At 42.4% G+C, this 19,871-nt stretch overlaps 1 protein-coding gene and 1 long non-coding RNA gene across 2 annotated transcripts; one reads left to right on the forward strand and one right to left on the reverse strand.

Moving 5' to 3' along the window:
- Positions 1-2,190: 2,190 nt before the first annotated feature.
- LOC131558270 (uncharacterized) lies at positions 2,191-3,374 on the reverse strand. The gene is made up of 3 exons (XR_009274795.1): positions 3,324-3,374; positions 3,087-3,225; positions 2,191-2,821 (listed from the first exon to the last, which is right to left on the reverse strand). It is a non-coding gene; the product is annotated as an uncharacterized LOC131558270 (long non-coding RNA).
- A 4,815-nt stretch (positions 3,375-8,189) lies between these two features.
- On the forward strand, positions 8,190-19,509 carry IFRD1 (interferon related developmental regulator 1). The gene is made up of 12 exons (XM_058805379.1): positions 8,190-8,495; positions 10,121-10,225; positions 11,195-11,276; positions 11,670-11,794; positions 12,078-12,235; positions 13,545-13,595; positions 13,690-13,868; positions 13,970-14,078; positions 16,060-16,194; positions 16,884-17,012; positions 17,981-18,076; positions 18,834-19,509. Exons 1-12 carry the CDS (start codon positions 8,450-8,452, stop codon positions 18,921-18,923), a joined length of 1,305 nt encoding a protein of 434 aa, XP_058661362.1. The 5' UTR covers positions 8,190-8,449; the 3' UTR covers positions 18,924-19,509.
- The last annotated feature ends 362 nt before the right edge of the window (positions 19,510-19,871 follow it).

Raw genomic sequence — 19,871 nt, forward strand, 5'->3', positions numbered from 1 at the left:
ATGATGGAATGGAAAAAGAACTGCAATTACATGGTAGATGGCAACAGCCTTATTGTTACATTTCCCTCCATTTCAAGAACAGAAATATGATTAAGAAACAACGCCTTTCAATACTCATTATTTGAACAGCATGGCAAATGTATAAGCAACAAGTGGGTGACTATGCAACTATGCAAAAATGTGGACTTCTGACAGGAATTTCTTGCTCTTCAGGGGAAGCACCCTAATGCTGCCACTAATTACCAGGACACCAGAAACAAGGGGTTGTTAATGGAACTTAAAATTGCCATGTAAATTGGAAGGTGGTACCTTTACAAAGGAGCTTTTAAATACTGCCTAGGAAGATTTGACTATGAAGTCCAGGATGACGGAAATAAAGTAAGAATTAATAACCCATGGTGAAACATCACAGATTTCAGGATTTAAAAGCATTTCAGGTGTCAGCTAGGGTGATAATGAACTCTATATCATGGGAAGGGAGGAAGGAAATAGAATACAAATTTCAGACCTGTTTGAAATAAACATAATGGCAAACTATTTCAGACAGGGTACTTCCAATTGACAGAGATTTGAAAGCTATCAATGACACTTAGGAGAATTCATTTGGAATACTGGCCATCCATGTTCAAAAAAGAAGAATTGCCATGGGAACCAGTGCAGAAAGACTTCAGGACCAGTCAGGAGATAACAGCACCAAAGCCCAGATTCATGCTGCCCAACTTCAGGCACTCCACAAAAGACACAAAATTGGAGCCCAGTCACCAGGGTCTCCTGTAGTCAATGGAAAGAGATGGTCACCTCCAGTCATTCAGCCTACCTAAGTTCTGACTTGGCTTCTAAATGAGATGATTTATTTAAATACTCTAACTACAAAGGAAGCATATTGCTCCAGGGAATGTGTATAGCACCCTGAAAAACAGAGGGTCAGAAAGCAACCAGCTGCTCACAGAAATGTAAACATCACAGAAGAGGTCAAGGTGAGGTTCAGCAGCAAGACAAACTGATATGTGCTAGGCACAAACAAATTTTTCTGATAAATAGAAGGTTGATCTTTGGAAACAGCTTTCCATATGTAGATGGGGGAATAAAATACTTGCCTAGAACCAAAATGCAGCTGAATGTGTTCATTTAAGAGGTTCTATGGTGGACATAGCTGAAAGAGCAAACATTTGGACTGGCAGACACAAAAAGTTCCTGTCTCATCTGTTTTGCTATGCTGTTTTATTTGGACTTTTTGTTACTGAATACAAATAGGACTAATCCTTTATGCTGGGATAAAAGGGACTTCTTGTAAAAATGTGTTTTGAAAAGGAATTATTGGAAGGTGTTGCTGCCTTGTCTTTCTCCATCTGCATCAAGGGGAAGGAGAGAAAAATCTGTTTCCTGGGACCAGACCAAAACAAAAAACAACTACAGCTGAGCAACTGACCTACACTCAGCAAACTGAGCAAAATACTTGCTGCCCAAGGCATGGGAGGCCAGCTCTCCTAAGTAATGGGCAAATGCATGGCAAGGTGCTGTTTGGAAGGAACAGAAATGCTATCAGCATGCTCCCAGGTGTCACTGGCATAGGCAGCATGTGCAGTAAGGTGTACAACTGATGGCAAGTTAGTATCTTTCCAGTTTATGGCTACTGCAGCAATGGAAACTCGTTGTCCATGGACCAGCTCCACACACAAGCCTAAAGTGCTTGACCCATGCAGTTAAAGTGCCCCAGCAAATACAAACACAGAGTATTGATCACAGCTGTGTACTGCCAACAGGGTGGGAGAGCACAGCCAAGGGCCTGGCAAACAGAGAGAAGAGGACATGGGAATGTAAGCATAGAAGGATTTGGGCAGGTGCGTTGGTAGAAATGAGACTGAAGCATTGTCTCCTGTTATTTGATTCTTCCTGGTTTCCAATGGAATGACCCTCTCTGCACATTGACAATTAACAATGTGGCAGAATCAGAGAAATATCAGATTCTCCTACACTGATATTGGCTAACCAGTTGGGGCAGCAGCATGGTAATGCAATAGTAATGTGTGCTAAAAGAAACAAGATGCACACCCCTGATTATTGTATTGCATGCTGCAGAACAGCTGAGTCACAGTCCCCTCATTCTGTGCAACCCTGGTATATTAAATAACTTGGAAGGAATAATTTTGAAATTTATGTTTAAACCTGAGCCTGTGTCTAAAACTACATATATATTTCATTTCAGAATAGCAGAAGGTAGCTGGTTTTCCTGGGTAATTCTTAGCATGAATTTAGTGGTTGATATTAGGAAACAAAGTTTTGCAAAAGACAGAGAACCAAGTGAAGCAAGACACAAACTGACAACACACAAGGCCTTAAGAGTCGTGAAATACACAACCTTACAACAGTTTTACAGCAGCAATTGCATTCATTATTCAAAGTCACTTGTTTTTTACAGCTTGCCCCACAAGAAACAATAAGCTAGAGACAAACATAGAGTCATGTACGTTTTCTGTTGAAAAAAATGTGGTAATCCTTATTCCAACAAAATCTTAGCTGTTGCAAAATGTTTGCAAGGGCTTTATATTTGTCAGTCTTATCTTTCTTTTTCCATGGGGTCACAGTTACTCTGTAACACTGTTAAGGATAATGTTTATGGTCAGTTGCTATTAGCAGTGACAGTCAAAGTTCAGGTAACCAAATTTAGACATGAAAATAATAACAGCATATGTACCAGAGAGCCTAAGTATGCATTGTTTCTTCATGACTTACTGGGAAAAATTCTTACTGAGGTCCAAGAAAGCTTAGCATGAATAAATCATATCTATGGAGCCTCAGAAAATGGAGGTATCAGTATAACCTAGATAAAAAGAGACAAAATATCAGGATTATGAAGGCAGCTAAAAACCCTCTGCCAGGAAAGAAAGGATAGTGTGCCACTGAGGATGTGCTCAGCTGTATAAATACCCAGTGTTTCATAAAGAATACACATACCCTATTGCAGAAATTGTTAAATTAAAAAGGATTGTAAATTTGAGTGCAATATATCTCTATCACCATACATATAGTATGGATATTACCAAGGCTGTGGAGAGAGGATTTATCTGTGACCACTAAGCACTTACCTGATTTGCAGAGTCATGCCTCTGTCTCAGCAGGCAGACTTTTTAAATCCATCTGCTCATCATAAATAACTGAACTTCATTCCTGACTGTTTTCTTTTCCCTTCAAAATGTCTTCTGTGTGTCCATACACACAGTACTGCTGAAATTAGGGAAAAAAGGATGAGCTGATTTTGTGCCATCTTACTATCACAGCATATGTTGCAGTTGAGAAGCACAATACACAGAGTAACACCATACAATTTCAGAAGGCTCTAAGCATCAGCCCATACAGAGCAGCACCACTTCAGAAGGCTTCAAGCAGATGCCCTCCTTGTTCTTTAGCCCAACCTTTTATACCCTCATGTTCATGCACTGCACCTGTGTGCCCTCTGCTCCCTTTGGTGGTTGGTCAGTGCCCCTGGGCACTCCATGGCTCATGGCTGTCAGTGCTGCTCACCTGCTTTTCACAGCTGTGCCCATTGGGGATGGGGCTGGGCAGCAGCCCCACTCCCAATCACCACAAACTGTGTGCCTGCATCTTGCAGCTTTGGACTTCAGCCACCTATAGACATCACGAGCTTCCCTCAGAGTCTGAAGTTAATCCATCAGCTAAGATCAAAACTCCCTCAGCAACTAATAATAGTAACTCTAGTAGTGAGCCTGCTGCCACATTTATTTTATTCTTGGGGTTCTTGGATGTGCTTGGACCACAACTGGTCAGGCTTCCAAATATAAGCAAGACAAGAGGTAAGTAATGTAAATCTGAAAGGACCTCCAACACAGGTGGTTTGTATTTTTTGCTACAGTGTAATACTCCTGAAGTATTATATCAGGAGCTGCTTAACCCTCCAATATGTGTTCCAGCATTCAAAGGGAAAAAAGCTGCACCTCTTGGCTACTGCTGCATGCTAAAAATTCACGTCACTTGCAATCCCTATATCAGAAATAAGAGGAGTTCTGTGAGAATTGATCAGATACGTCTTGCATGTACACCTGGAAGTACATGCATTCATCTGAGCACCTTCCCAGTGAAGACCTGACATGAGCTTTCCCTTCTAAGTCTTAGTTTTTCTCCCGAGACACAAGACTGGGCACCCTACCCATGCAAAGGAGGTGAATGAGTTCCTTCTGCCTGCAGTCAAGTCAGCCCCCAAGCAAGTGTTTCACTGTAGCAACTGTAGCCAGAATTGAGGGGGCTGCGGCAGTAATTTATCATAGGCAATTTATTTTCAGCAGTGTGACTACATGTCAGTGCTGACAGCATTTGTAGCATTAAGTGTTCCAGAGAGAGGACCACAGCACTGCTTCGAGGCACACACTCTGAAGGCCTGTCAATCCTAGTAGGTCACTAAAACCACAAGCATTTTGCAATATTTGTTCAGGGAATGCCTTAGAAGGGCTCATTTTCCAGGTTTGGATGAGCTTGGGATCCTCTTCTGAATTCAAAGACAGTCATGTCTTAAGGCCCAGCAGAAAGGAAAAAGAAAATCCAAAGAATTTTGTATGCCAAGATAACAGGAGCATAGTGTCAAAAGAGGAGGAAAATACACCCATATGAATCAAGGATCCATATGATTCCCTCAATTCTGAATTCTTTACAACATTTCATAGTGTATAGACAGTATGCCTGGCCATGCCTCCAGCTGGTCATAAATTATGATGGTTTACATGTCTTCAAAATAAACTCTGGCACACAAATACTAAGCTACATAAACTGAGTCAGTCACATATGTATGTCCCTCAGCTGGGGTGAAGTTCTTAATTAGACCTTTTCTTGGGGCCCTAGTCAGCATTAAGCTGCCTGTGCTCAAAGGCAGCTCTGTCGTGGTGCAGCTGAGTGACCTTGGATTAGAGTGCTGTGTGAAAAAGAGCTACAAGAATTGAGGGCCACCTACTTTGCTCAAGAGCTGTGCCTACATTGAAGCACTCTCCCTCAGTCCTTGCCTCAGCTATGTTACAGGTATGACTGTGTCTGGCCACACACACTGATCCAGACCTTGACCCAGCTGAGATGATCTAGGATCCCTCCCATCACTGTGGGCTTGTCTAATGATGACCAGACTGGTGGTGGGTTGGTCCTGGTTATTGTCATTGAACCTCATTCTGACCCTGACTCACTGGCTTGGCTTTTCTGCTTGATCTCAGATCTCCTTGTCACTGTGTTCACTGGGATGGTTACTGGTGATCTGTACTCTTGGCTGAACTTCTAGCCACCACCAGAATTGCTTTGCTATTCTTGTTTGGGTGCTATGGCACTTGCTAGTAAAGCCACTGTCATGCATGCCTTACTGTCACCCTCCACTCCCAGCTTGCCTTGCTACTCCATGAAACACTTTTCTCCAAAGGATGTCACCTCTCACCTACCACTGGTATCACTGGTGCCACTGGGACTGTGACACTCCTGACACCAGTAGCTCTAGCACAAGCCAGACAATAGGAACATGGATTGCAGACACCATGTGACTCTCCTTTTAGCCAAAGATTTTTGTTAGAAAGCTGCCTTGAGCCAGCCTACTGGCGCCATGCATTCCTGCCAATAGGATAAATCAGGAGAGTGAGCAAGAAGTCAGCAATCAAGACAAAGAGTCTGTTCTGTCACAGACAGACAGCAAAACTAAGCAGTGATACACAACTCCTCTTATGTGGCCTCACTTAACTCTTAGTCAAATAATCAGGGAATCTCAGTAACCTGAAGACATCATATTTCAACAGCCCAAGCAGATGCAAAATGACCACAAACCCAAAGGAGTCACAAGTTGTCACCTTTTGTATTTTATTCTAGTTGTCTAAATCTGCACTAGCATTTCATATTTTAGCTGTTGATTTTCCCACCTCAACTGCAGCATTCTCTCCTCTCTCTCTCCAGGACACTAGCTACACCTCTCCTGGCAGGACCATCTTCAAGTATACAAAGGCTACAACACTTAACTCTTCCAACTCCACTGTGAGGTAGCACTGTTGTTGATCTGAGCTGCCACACAGACATGCACAGTTCGGCATATTATTCAGACTGTCACACCTGCCAGGATTTCAGCATTAAACTAAATCCTTGCTGGCAGCCTCAGACAGCAGTTGTGAGACAGGGCTATAAGCTGGATGGCAGAAATTTCAATTCTGTTGAGGCCAGTCAGCCTGCACCCCAAAATCAATCTGCATATTACGAGAACATACAACATACAGGAAATTGCCAGGACACGGCTGCTCTCACTCGAGTGGTGTTGGCATCTCAAAGCTCAAATACTCCCACCGTACTTGCTTGGCCCCTATTGGGTGTTGTAGTGTGCCCAGCGCTGCTCCCTTGTTCTAATAATGCCTTGCGTACCCAAGAGCAGCTTTGCCTTCTGCATTTAATTGCTATTCCTTTGCCAACTTACCTGTAAAGCTGTCCTTTGCTCTAACATTTCATCCTGAGGGAGAAAAAGTAGTGCCCTTGAGACATTAAGGTGCTGTCCTGTACAGATGCAGTACATAGTGACGTCTGTGTCTGCTCTTCTTAAACGGGATGCTAAAAGATCTGACTTAAGCCTTTCCAGGGATTTGAACTTCCCACGCCCAGGGAATTGTTCACCAGGAGTCTCACACTGCACAGCGATGGAAAACATTGGGCTCAGGTACAGCCAGCTGCCATTTACTAGAAACAGACACTTCCAGCATTTCCTGACCCAGCATGCACAAATGGGTCACTAAGGTCACTAACTCCTTTGTTTTTCATGTGGCATATACAGGTAATTGTTATGGAAGTGTGCCTTTCTGGAAGTCAGTGTGAATACGTTTTGTACACAACAGAATTTAAACAGTGTAATCACAACTGTGCCTTATGTAACCTTTCAGCAAGTTCTGCAAAACTGCCTTCCCTTCCTCAAACACTGCAGATCTGATATGGCCTATCAGTGAACACTTGCAAACATTCAGAGCTCAGAAACATAAACCAATCTCCGTTTGGTGGACAGCAAGGCTATTGCATTCCGATTAATTAATTTATTTATTTGATGTTTAGCAAAGAACATAAAAAAAAATTTGGATTAAAAAATGTAAGTCTCTACATTGGAAGATATAATTGACAAAACTCTTCTCTGCATTGGAAGAAAACCTGCTATGAAGGAGTAAGGCATCTATCCAGCACATCTGTTTTTAAGTGAGAAACCACATTGTGGTTCTGGGCTCCTCAGTACAAGAAAGGAGCTACTGCAGAGGGTCCAGTGGAGGCCCACAGAGACCATTTGGGGTGTGGAGCATCTCTTTTATGAGAGACTGCAGCAGCTGGGCCTGTTTAGTCTAGAGACCACTGTGAGGGGATCGCACTAACACATGTCAGTATCTCAAAGGTGGGTGCCAAGAGCATTATGTCAAACTCTTTCCAGAGGTGCCCAGTGACAGGATGATGAGCAGGGACCATGCACCGACACACAAGAAGTTCCCCCTCAACATGAGGAAGAACTTTACAGTGGCAGAGCACTGGCACAGGCTGCCCACGGAGGGAGATTGTGGATTCTCCCTTCTGGGGACATTCAAACGCCCCCGGACACGTTCCTGTGCCACCTGTTCCAGGTGACCCTGCCTTGGCAGGGGGTTGGACTGGAGGATCACCAGAGGCCCCTTCCAAGCCACACCGTTGTGTGATTCTGTGAACCCTTCCGGCATTCCCCGCCTACACGTCGAGCAGTGCCGGCGGCGGCACCGCACACCCACAATGCTGCACACGGCCCAGCCGAGCCTGCCCTTCCCACAGCCAGCGGCGCACATGGCGCGGGCCGGAAGCCGAGCCCCGCCGGCACGGAGGGACAGACACGGAGGGGCACGGAGGGAGCGCCCGGGCACGGCGGGCGCGCTTTGTCCGCCGCCCCGCGCGGCCTCACGCGCCCCCAGCACCGCCCTTGGGCTGGGGCTGGCGCCGGGGCCGCCGCTCCCGGCGTGCACCGCGGCGCGACGCGCGAGGCGCCGCTGACGTCCTAGCCCCGCCACTGGGCAGCGGCGTTCGCGCGTCACGAGCTCGCGCCGCTGAGTCGGCGGCCCACCGTCGCAACGCCCGGCCATTGGCTGCAGCGGCGCGGAGCTCCGCCCCCGCAGCACGGTGGGACTATAAAAGCGGCTCCGGCGCCCCCTCCGCGCCTTTAGCCCCGGGTGTCTGAGAGGAGAAAGATGCATCGACTCCGCTCACGGGCCTCCACGGGGATTTCTGCCTTTGCCGCCGGTTCGCCCTCCGCCTGCTCTCGCCAATCACCCCCGCTGCCCCGGCCCGAGAAGTCAGCCTCGCAGAGGCGTTGGAGTAAAAAGCGCTCCTGCTCTTCTATCGGGTGATTGTCGCTGATTCCCGGGCGGGGGGGAGCAGGGAGACCGAGACCCGGAGAGGGGCCGCGGGAGCCGAGCCGAGCGCCGCTGCGACCATGCCCAAGCCTAAGAAGCGGGGGAGCAACCACCAGCGCGGAGCCGGTGAGTGCGGCCGGGCCGGCGGGAAGGAGCGCGCGGTGCAGACGGCGTTTCCCGTGGCCGCGGGAACAGGGCCGCGCTGTCCGGCGGTGCCCCGCCTCCCCGGGGCGGTGGGTGGGCAGCAGGACGGGCGGGCGCGGCCGCGGGGCTCTCGCTGGCCGGGCCGGGCGGGTGACAGGAGCCGTCCCTGAAACCGCCTCCTCACGCCGCTGCGCGCATGCGCCGAGGAGCCGGGGCCGGCGGGCGCGGCCGCGCTGGCGGCGGCGGCGGGAGCGGCCCGGGGCAGCGGCGGCTCGGCCGCGGGTCCGCCGGCTGGGTGCCGCCGTGTCGTGCCTGAAAGGCTGCTGTGTCTTTATAGAAAAAAATCCTTTTTCTAGCCTGAAATAGGATATTATAAAATAAACAAATGCAGAATGTGCGTGTCTGAGGTGTTCATGCTTGGGACAGAACGGAGATTTTGTGGGTTGGTGAGAAGTTGCCCTCCAAGCTAGCATAGCTGTGTGCAGCGTTTGTTTCTAATACCAATTTTCAGGAAGTGAGCAATTTGTAGAGTGTTTCTGCAACTGCTCGTATTTTAGTTTGTGAGGGGCTTGTTGTTCTTGCCACTTCTGTTGTATCCCTGTTTGATAGCAGCACGACGGTGGGTGGCCATGTGAGAGCTACGGGCCTCCAAGTTTGTTCGCTCGTGCATTGTCTGGTGGGGTTTTTTTGGGTTGTGGTTAACGATACAAGTGGATACAGCTAAAAGTAGCAAAACTTCCGGAGTGTGACTAACATAATTGGAAAGTATTTGGGCGCTGATCCAGCTGAAAGGTGATTCTGCCTAGATAAAAATAGTTTTTTGGGGTCTTGGTAGTCAGGGAGCCTGCTTGAAGCTGGTAAGCCCTGTGTGCAGGCTTCTAAATAATTTAGAAAAAAATATAGGTGAAAGAACAGAATTCAGAGTTGTGCAAATGATGCTTTCGGAAGTGTTGGAGAAGTAAGGTGAACACTGGTAAAAAGACTATTTTCATCAAAAAGTCTGAAAGCTGCTGCAGCAAGGCCTTCTTCGTCCTGAGAGGGAAAAACTTCTGTCCCCCTTTGAAGCATTTGATGTAAATGTAGTTCAGTAGTAAAAAAATTAGACATAGCTGATCCTGCACATACTCCATCTAATCCCATATATCCTGCATTGAACTGGGTGATGTATGTTTGCCCAAAGGTTTGACTTACACTGTCTTGAAGTTCCTCAAAATTAAAAAATAAAGACTGCATGGCAGTTTTTTTAAAGCACTCATTCTAACAGTTAAATTAACGTATTTTTAAAGCATAGTCACAGAAAACTGCATTAACATGAAGTTGTAGAAAGATCCTAATTTTCCAGTAGGAATTCATCCAATTTCTAGGGTAGGAACTGGACCAGTACTAGGTGAGCCCTTCCTCGCTGCTCACAAATGATCTTCCAGAACAGAACTGACAGTCTTGAGAGTAGGTGGAGTAAAGGAACCAGCAGATGGAAATGTTCTTTCTGTGGTTGGGTCAGGGAAAGCAAATCTGCTCTGAGAGGGATCAGTTCTACTTTTGGTGCTCAGATCTTCCTTTTCTGTATGAGAGAACTGACCAAACTGTTGTATTCATCTTTGCTTAAGGTGGTCAGCCCAGAAACGTGCAGCCTTTTAGTGATGAAGATGCTTCAATTGAAACCATGAGCCACTGCAGTGGCTTCAGTGATCCTGCTAGCTTCACTGAGGATGGTAAATTCTTTTATTTATATCTGTTCATCTTTTAAAAACACAAAACCTGAGCTGATTTAGTAGTTTTAAGTAGAAGACTGGAAGTAGCAATAATGAAATAATGACATTATAGTAACACTGTGATGGCTAATCCAGTGGCCATTTTGTTTGTTTGGTTTATATATACATAAATATATACTCCAGGTTTCATGAGCCTTGTGAAACTATCAGGCTCTATTCTACTAGAATAGAATATAGATATAGAGACAATAAGATACAGAGTACTGCTATAGAGACAATAAAAATTTTAAGATGAGTTGTATGACATGGATTTTTATAAGAGGTAGTTGAAGCAGTAAGAACTGCAGAAGAGTTTAAGATGGGAAGAGTCACATTTGCCTGTTTTGAGCTAGATTTGTGCGTTGTCTGCTTTCCCATCTTTGCAACCTGGACAACTATAATGTCGTTTGTTGAGAGGAGGGGACCTGGAAGCCTGAAGCAGGGGGATAAGCAGGGAGCCATCTTTGGGTACATGCTGCTCTTAACTGAGCTCTGTTGCAGAGGTGTCTGAATTGATGCTCTGTGGGACAGGCTGCTTTGACTCACTGCATCAGCTGTGAGCACCTCACAGTACTCCAGGGCTAGATGTAGTGGACTGGATGGCAATGTGTTGACAGGATTGGCTGATGGTCATCAGATGGAGAACATTTATGCAAGACCTGGTTCGCTCCCTCATTCATTCCTGGCATGTGTAAGCAGCAGATCTAGGAGCTGCACAAATGTATCAATAGGCCAGTTTTTATGGGAGTATTTTAGGGCACAGTCTGATGTAGTAGGTTTAACACCATTATGCTGCTCTGATACTGAACAATTTTGAAGGTGTTGTCTATATTAGACTGCTTCCTTATTAATGTTAAAAGCATTGTGTTGGAACTACTGTCTGCTAATGAAATGTGTATCAGTGTGACTAAATTATTTCTTCTGGATTAGGGCCCGAAGTTGATGAAGAAGCTACTCAAGAAGACTTAGAATACAAGTTGAAGGGATTTATTGATCTTACATTGGACAAGAGGTATAGTCTGCTTTGAAGAAACACATTCGTACACTGTTTTCTTGCTTGATTTAATAAGGAAAATACTGAGATTTTTATTCTGGGGAGGACTTCTGGATCTAAAAAAACCCTTTTTTGTTATACTGGTTTTTTAGGATGGGTTAGGCTTTCCTTTCCTAATATATGGAAGTAGAGTGACTTTCTTTCTGGCCAGCAATACTGCTGTGAACTCTGTCTCCAAACAAAATTTTGCTGTCCATGAGTAAGAAGGCAATTCAGAGCATTTCATTTCTTCATAGTACTTCTGTGGATTACTCTTACTACTGGGTGTAGGCAAATATAAATCACCATAAAGCAAGGGTGGGGTTTAGCTGATATGTGCTGATTTCAGGTCTTCCTTTTCTCTTCTAACAGTGCAAAGACAAGACAAGCAGCCCTTGAAAGTCTGAAAAGTGCATTTTCTTCTAAAATACTATATGAATTTATCATGGAGAGGAGAATGACCCTAACTGATAGCATTGAGCGCTGCATAAAAAAAGGTAATTAACATGCATGCTATTAGCAATAATCCCTATGAAATAGCACATTGTTTAAAAGAAATTAAGATCTAGTACTTTACAGAGTGCTTAATAATTTAGGTAACGTTACTTTGTAAATGCAGGTGTCACACTTTAACTGTCCTAGAAAATTAACTGAAATTATCTTCTATCTCTTGGTTTCTGAATTTCCACTTACATGCTTTCAGACTATTATCTTTAAAAGATTAAAGGAAGCAGGCAGGGCAAAAGGTGGTTGCTCATCACTGTGTTTATTAATCCGTAGGTAAGAGCGATGAACAGTGTGCAGCTGCTGGGCTGGCTTGTCTGCTGTGTGTGCAGATGGGGTCAGGAATTGAAAGCGAGGAGATTTTTAAGACCCTTGGTCCAGTTCTGAAGAAGATTGTCTGTGATGGAACAGCCAGTATCCAGGCCAGACAGGCTGTAAGTATGACATGTTTGTTTGCCAGCCAGGGACAGAGGGCTGCTTCTGGCCAGCTCACTGTTGTGTAATCCAGGACGAAAGGTTACCATGCTAGTGTGTACTCATAATGTTGACATGCACCCTCAATGATGCATAGCAGTTTTCACTGGCTTAAAAAGTTCCACCTGAAAGCTGAACATGATTGTCTTCTTCAGCTGTTACATGTACTGCTTTGTCAAGTATCTGAACTCACTGTATTGAAGCTTCCTTACTTCTGGGGACTGATGTCGGGGTCCTAGGAAACATTTTCCTACTGAGTGATATGTCCTTCCTGTATTAATTTTATTTTATTCTTGAAATTTAATTTTATTCTTAAACAGCACAGGAATGTTGCTTAAGCATTTACATTTATTTTTGGTAAAATCACATATAGCACATCTGGAAACTACATAAACAATGCAGCCATTCTACCAAATGTATTTTTAAGTTACTTTTGCCTGGTCATCTCACCTATACATCAGCAGTATGCATGAAATAGTGAGGAAAGATTGTCCAAAGCACTTGCCAGAAGTTTTACTTTTGCTTAAACTTCAGAGATTCAGCTAACATTTTCTACCTTTCCTTCATCGTTATGTGGCTGGCTACTCTTAGTCAAGCTATGGCACAGCAAATACTGTCAGCTGCAAAAAGGAGGTGGTATTAGTTCAACAATAGTTATTTCTACAAACAAAAGCTACTGAAGTTTGTCCTGTTCAAATGTAGTTTTGAGTCCTGTGTGGTTGGTGCAAATATCACTTTCAAATGGTTTCCTCTTTATTCTTTGTAAGAGAAACTGGACTAGAATATGGGGCATAGGAAACAGATCTGCAGGAGAAGTTGAAAAGTTGTAGGAGCAGCTTTTCAAGAACAGAGTTTCCATGCTATTTAATTGAAATAGAGATCAGAAGGAGAAACTATTTCTCACAGCTGTTAATAAATATATAATTATCAGCAGAGTTTCTGCTTGTAAATCCTAGTGAGATTTAAAATCATTGGGTGAAAACAGTGCCACATGGAGCTTTTTCAAGGGCTTTGTAAGCTATTAAAAATAATAATACATGGAAAGGTGAAGGCTTGTGAGTAGCAAATGCTGTAAAAGCATCCTGAGAGTAGATGGGAATTTGGGAACTAAGTATTAAAAGGAAGGTGAATTAAGAATTGGGGACTTCTAGACTGTTCAGGTTTTTATCTCAAGTTTCTGTTGCTCCAGATGTTAAATTTCAAGGGTCCCAACTTTGAAACTGTACATTATTGTCAAATACTGACACTTTTTTTTTCTTTTGTGTCCAGTGTGCAACCTGCTTAGGGATTTGCTGTTTCATCGTGACTGATGACATTACGGTGAGGATGAGTGATACCTTTCAAATGCAATAAACTGACAGGATGAAAATGTGTGACTCCTAAACCACTTCCATTGTATTTTTCACTTGTACAGGAGCTTTACTCTACTATGGAATGCCTGGAAAACATCTTCATGAAGGCCTATCAGCGGGATAGAGACACTAATGGTGTGTCAAGTACCCATAATACTGTGCTTCACGTCAGTGCTCTTTTGGCATGGACATTGTTGTTGACCATTTGTCCAATGAATGAAGTGAAGAAGAAAATTGAAATGTGAGTATCTTTCTTGGAAAGCAGAATTTGTAATGACTCTATATGCAATGAAACAGTGTCAGTAAAATTTAGGTCTTAATGGACTATGATTTACTCCTTAGGCACTTGCATAAACTTCCAAGCCTGCTGTCTTGTGATGATCTCAACATGAGAATAGCTGCTGGAGAAACACTAGCACTTCTGTTTGAACTGGCACGTGAAACAGATGCTGTAAGTAGATGTCTGCAGCTAAACCTTCTTTCATTGGGATAATGATGAGACAAATTACTTAAACCTGTGTTGCACTCCACCCTGGATCTCAACAAGTACCAAAAAATTCCATGGTTTATGTTCCTTCTAGTGAGTCTGCCCCAGTCTTAAGTGGGTACAGCAATAATTCATAGCTATCATTTTTTACACTTCATTTCTATATTGCAAAACAGGGCCAATATAACAAAATGCATCAAATGCTACTTAATAGCAACTAGAAATATGGAATGCAAGATTTAAATCTAAATCCAACACCCGCTTTTCAAATAAAATTTTAAAAAGAGAGAGATTCCAGAATGAAACAGTATTGTTTACTGTAGTGGGATCACTCATCAGATGCTTATGCAGACAAGTTTGAGTAATTGACAGCCTGCACAATTCTGCTCTCAGCCAAAATCTATCATCCGGTAGAAAACAAGTTGACTTTAAGTATTGTTTTTTCAGTATTTTTACCTAGGTAACTTGAGAAGAATAACTGGTATTGCATGATGGTTGTGCAGCATGACTATTTTAGTGAGTTAAGAACTAGGCAGTCATTTTAAGGGGGAGGTTTTTAAAGAATTGGCACAAATTTCACACAGATATCAGTAATACTTCATTTGGTGAAATTTCTTGGAGTTTGCTTTTGACTTTGGTTAGGTGCAAACTGCTTGATATTAGCTTTCCACAGCTAAAGTTGCATTTACGTTCTTCAAAATGCCTTATTAATTGTCAGACTTTTTTCTTGACAGCACTGAAGGAAACAGCCTCCCTCTGCTTACGCATGGCACAGTTTGGGAGAGTTGCCTGAAGGGCTCCCAACTCAATCAAGGCTGCTGCGCTTTGCCAGAATGCTGCCTAAAGTGAAAGGATAACTCCACTTAAGTCAGGAATCATGACACACTAGCACAGCATAATATGAAACAATGTTAAGGCTTCTGTATAAATGCAAGCAGTGTGGATTTGAGTCTCTTGGCTATGGAAGTCAACTTTGAAAGGAAAAAAAGTAAATGGAAAGCAAAACTTGATCCTTTATTTGGTCAAGCTGACTGCAAGTAACTAAAATGTTAAAATATGTTGACAAATGAGACTTCACTATATCTGCTGTTGCATTGAGGAAATGCCCCTTTAATCATTACAGATTATTCTCATTGAATCCTTAACAATCAGTGCAAATTAAAAATACTTGATGTATTTGCCTTTGACCAGTTCCTGTCAGAAAGCTTGCAGTAAGCTCACTCTAGTCACTTGAAATGACAAAACATTCAGATTAAAAAAAAACCTAGAAGCCACAAAAACTTGTTTTTACATAAGTTTGCATGCATTCTTACTAGTCCAGGTGAACTACTGCTGAATTAAGTGCAGTGGAGAAAATATTTCAATATATGTAAAGCACATATTAATTAATTCCAGTGAAAAACACAAAGCTGTTTATCACAGTTTACTTAGTGTTTTGTTAAGCATTAAAAAAAAGCTTCCTAATTTCCCATTTCATACAAGACTTATAGCTAAATATTCCATACTCTCAGTCCAGTGGTGTCTCACAGTTTGCCTCCAGAAGCAGGAATTTTGTGATAACAACATGAAAGTGCCCTGAGTTTGTTGGCAGGAGTGGTTCAGCAAATCTGTTTAGCAGTTTGAGTCCCTTGGAATTGCTGGAGTTAGAGTAGAACAGCTTGGCAGGTGTACATGCACACTGATGGAGCTGTATGGGTTACATGGCTGACCAAACAGACTTTGTTAGTGCCCTTCCTGGTAAACTGGGTGCTGTGACTTTGTTCTTGCTGGTTTCCATGCAGCAAATGGAACTGCAGAAGCACTCTCTGTCTTTTTAAATAAAGTAAGAGGTTGTAGAGATCTACACGCCCAAAATTTAAAGAGATCCATTTTCTAGCTGTGGGGAAAAAGGTTAAGGCCATCAAATAAACTAAAATCTAAAAACCTTTTTTTTCTGGTAACCTAGGATTTCTTTTATGAAGATATGGACCTTCTAACAGAGAAGCTAAGAGCTCTGGCTACTGATGGAAACAAGCACCGGGCCAAAGTGGATAAAAGAAAGCAGAGATCTGTCTTCAGAGATGTTCTGCGGGCTGTTGAGGTGATTCTTTTGTCTTAGTTACAATCTAGACCTTTAAAATATATAGTGTGCAATTCAGTGAAAACAATTTTATTATTAAACAGAATTACTGTTTCAGTGAAAGAAACAGGAAAAAGCTATTTTAAGTGAGAATTGGTAGTCAGATCACATATGTGGACTAGAGCTTTTTTTAGGAATGTTGATAGAAGACTGGGAATAGTTAAATATTGTGGAAGCTAAGGAGAAGGATTGGCATAATTTGAAGTCACCTCTGGGATTCTGCCTGTAGAAGGATCTGAGTCACCTATTAGCACTTGTTTCATTCCATTGTCCCAAATACCTGTAAGGTAGAGACTAAATGAGGTTTATATTCAGATGTAAAGGTGACTTCTGTACTTGGAACTGGTTTTCCTGGTGATAAGTCCAATTCCTAAAGTAATTTTAAAGATGAAAGTTCAGTGTTTGTTTTTTAAAAACTTTGTAATCATGAAGAATATTAGCTAAAAGTTCTACGTGAGATTTGACTGTAGGTGTGCATCTGCTTTATGAACAAATACAATCTTTAGCATACATACACTGTGTTACTTGGAAGGTTTTGATGTGCCAAATTTGTCAGTCAGAATAAAGTTCACCAAGATGTATAAAATTCCTAGTACAAAAGACTGTTTAATTTAAAATTATACATGTTGTTTCCTTTGACTTTTGCATAGGAGCGTGACTTCCCTACAGAGATGGTGAAGTTTGGGCCTGAGCGCATGTATATTGACTGCTGGGTTAAAAAACAAACTTACGAGACCTTCAAGGAGGTTCTGGGCTCGGGGATGCAGTACCATTTGCAGGTGAGCTGCTCTGACACTTGCTCAGACTGTGTTCCTCTGTGGCTGGCTTCTTTGATGGAATTACAAAATCCTGAGTAGAACTTAGTGATGAGCCTTGTATTTGAGATGTTAAAGACAGCTCTTAAAAAATTAATTACAGTGAGCTACAGCTGTCTGGATAAGCTGCTTCTGAGTTGGTGCTTGGGTGTGCTAGCGTAGTAATCGAATTCTCCAAGAAGTAAGAGATTTAGGCTGAATATGTTTTTTGCTTCAGGGTTTTTCCTGAATCCTTATGCTCTCTTTCAGCAGAGTGGTATAGTTGTCTGGCTGCTATGAAACTGCATGCCTCCACCCTTCCTGTTCAAACCTATAAAAGAAAGGCAAAGTTTTAGTCAAAAATAATGAACACAGCTTGCAGCCCAGTGGTGACAGCATTCCAGAAGGGAAGGCATAAATCTTTATCTCTGTTCTGGGAACTGCTTGTTTACTAGTCATCTGTTTACATATGTAACAGAAGCAGGAGCTGTAGTTTAGGAATATGTGCTCCCAAATTGCTGTGATAATCATGGGGTTAAAATCTTCAGTCCTGTGTTAATGAATTCCTGTGTGACCAAGGCAGCTCAGACATGTAGCAGGTTTTTCAGTTTTTTCAAGTACTACTTTCACAGACAGATACTTTAAAACTTGTGTGTTGTGAAACCATACAGGTCTGTTCAGCTGCCTGGTTTTGTGTAGAACAGAAGAGTGTCTCATTTTCTAGGACAAAAATATCAAAGGAGGCAGGAGGAGCTGTCTGTCATTTCAAGGTGGCTGTTTTAGCTTTTCTCTGGTTGAAGGAGGAAGTGTTCTTGACTTAATTGCAAAAGATAGCAGCAATTTGACACAAATCTTAGTATTTCTTACTGGAATACTTAATATTTTACAGTAGTGAACTTTAGAGACTTGATAATTAGAAGGGAAGCTAATCATTTGGTGCGTTTCTTGTTTAGTCAAATGACTTTCTTCGGAATGTGTTTGAGCTCGGTCCACCAGTAATGCTGGATGCTGCAACTCTTAAAACCATGAAGATATCTCGTTTTGAAAGGGTAGGTTGTTGCACTGAAATGAATTTTCTTTACTTCCTACTCTAATTACTCCTGCACTTCAGAAGCTGTCATTGTTACACTGTAGTTCTAAGAGTGCCTCATATTGTCCTGAATGAAACCCAGGCTTACTTATATGCATCTATGGACCCTTAAATTTTCCACTGGGCATGTGTCTGCTTCTGTGTTTTCTCCAAGGGGTCTCAAGGTTGATGTGGTTGCTGATGGGTACTAGATTCATGCTCCACATATGTGAAACTTGGTCTCTTCTGAGAGATACATATTTTTTGGGGAGGGACCTACAGAAAGCTGTGGAAACTTGAGTTTTTATAAAGACAGTGTCCCAAACTCAACAATGTGATGTGCGCACTAGGAGGTTTGCCTTGGTCTGTTGATAGTGAATGCATTAAACCTGCATATAGTTTGGGGAACAGTGCAGTCAACTTTAATCTGAGGGTAAATGTAACCTACATGATACCTGCTGGATGTTCAAGACTGACTGGCTTCCAGAACTACTCCTAGTTCAGCCTTCTTACACAGGCCAAGTTTCTTTTAAATATCTGTCTGTATATATATGTATACACACACACAGATGAGCCTTTGGTGCAAAGATAATATACTATAAATTTCAGAAGGCCTACCAGTTAACTTCAAAGATTAATAAAAGGATATTTTCATTTGTTTTGTAACATGAAAAGTCTCTGAAAGGCATAAACCTTATGACACTATGTAATTCTTTTTTTTGTTTTTTGTTTTATAGCACTTGTACAACTCTGCAGCATTCAAGGCTCGGACAAAGGCTAGAAGTAAATGTCGTGATAAAAGAGCAGATGTGGGGGAATTTTTTTAGATTCCCTTTTCAATGGGATTCAATTTTCATAATTCAAATAAATTTGTAACCTTTAAATGAATTTTTTAACTTCTGTAGTCAGTTTGCAGTTGTGCACGGGTTTGTTACATAGTCTGTAAATATAATGCATGTTGTTGCTTAGTTTCATATACATTGTATATAGATTGATGTAACATTTGGTGCAGGGATATATTGTAATGCTCTGCATTAGCCCCCCACTAGCTCCAAGTCAATTATGTAGTAACCGATACATTAAATGGGGTGGATAACTAGTCAAATGCTGTGTCAGATTGGATTCTTTATATAAAGGTAAAGTCATTGACTAAGTGCTCTGGTAAGAATATGAGAAGATGACCATGTTTGTGTGAAATTATTTTAGTAACTTTTTAAAACTCTCTAGTGGTAGGCAAGAAATCCCTATGTAAGTATAACTTTATCCTGACAGGGACTATGAAGTTCAGTAACTTCCACTGACTGTCAAGTAGTGAATGACAAATACTTGCTTCCATGTAAAATAAAAGTAAGATTCTTGTGTTCTGAAATTGAATATTTAATTTTTGGAATAAAAATGTTTCTCACTGCCTGCTCTCTGTGTAAAAGCAATTACTCCATTAATGAAACACTGTAACATTGGCAAAACTAAAGGTTGAAAGGGATGGGTTTATTTGCTGGTTCAAACACCTGCTTGGGTATTCTCCGTGTGTTAGTAGATGCTCCGTGCAAGTCACCTTTGCTGTGTTTCAAAGGGGTCTTATACTTGCATGTGCTCTGCACAACCACCTAATCTTGATTTGCCATTGCTTCTCTAATGGTCAAACGGTTTCTAGTTTTGGTGCTGCAAAACATGTTGTCCTTTATTTTAGAGGAACCATTCCAGCTTCCCTGTGTTTATCATGTTGAAAACTACTCTTCTAACCTTAATTTCTGGTTCTATAGGAGTGAAATTTG

This window comes from Ammospiza caudacuta, chromosome 5, assembly GCF_027887145.1.
Source record: "Ammospiza caudacuta isolate bAmmCau1 chromosome 5, bAmmCau1.pri, whole genome shotgun sequence".
Classification (NCBI taxonomy): Eukaryota; Metazoa; Chordata; class Aves; order Passeriformes; family Passerellidae; genus Ammospiza; species Ammospiza caudacuta.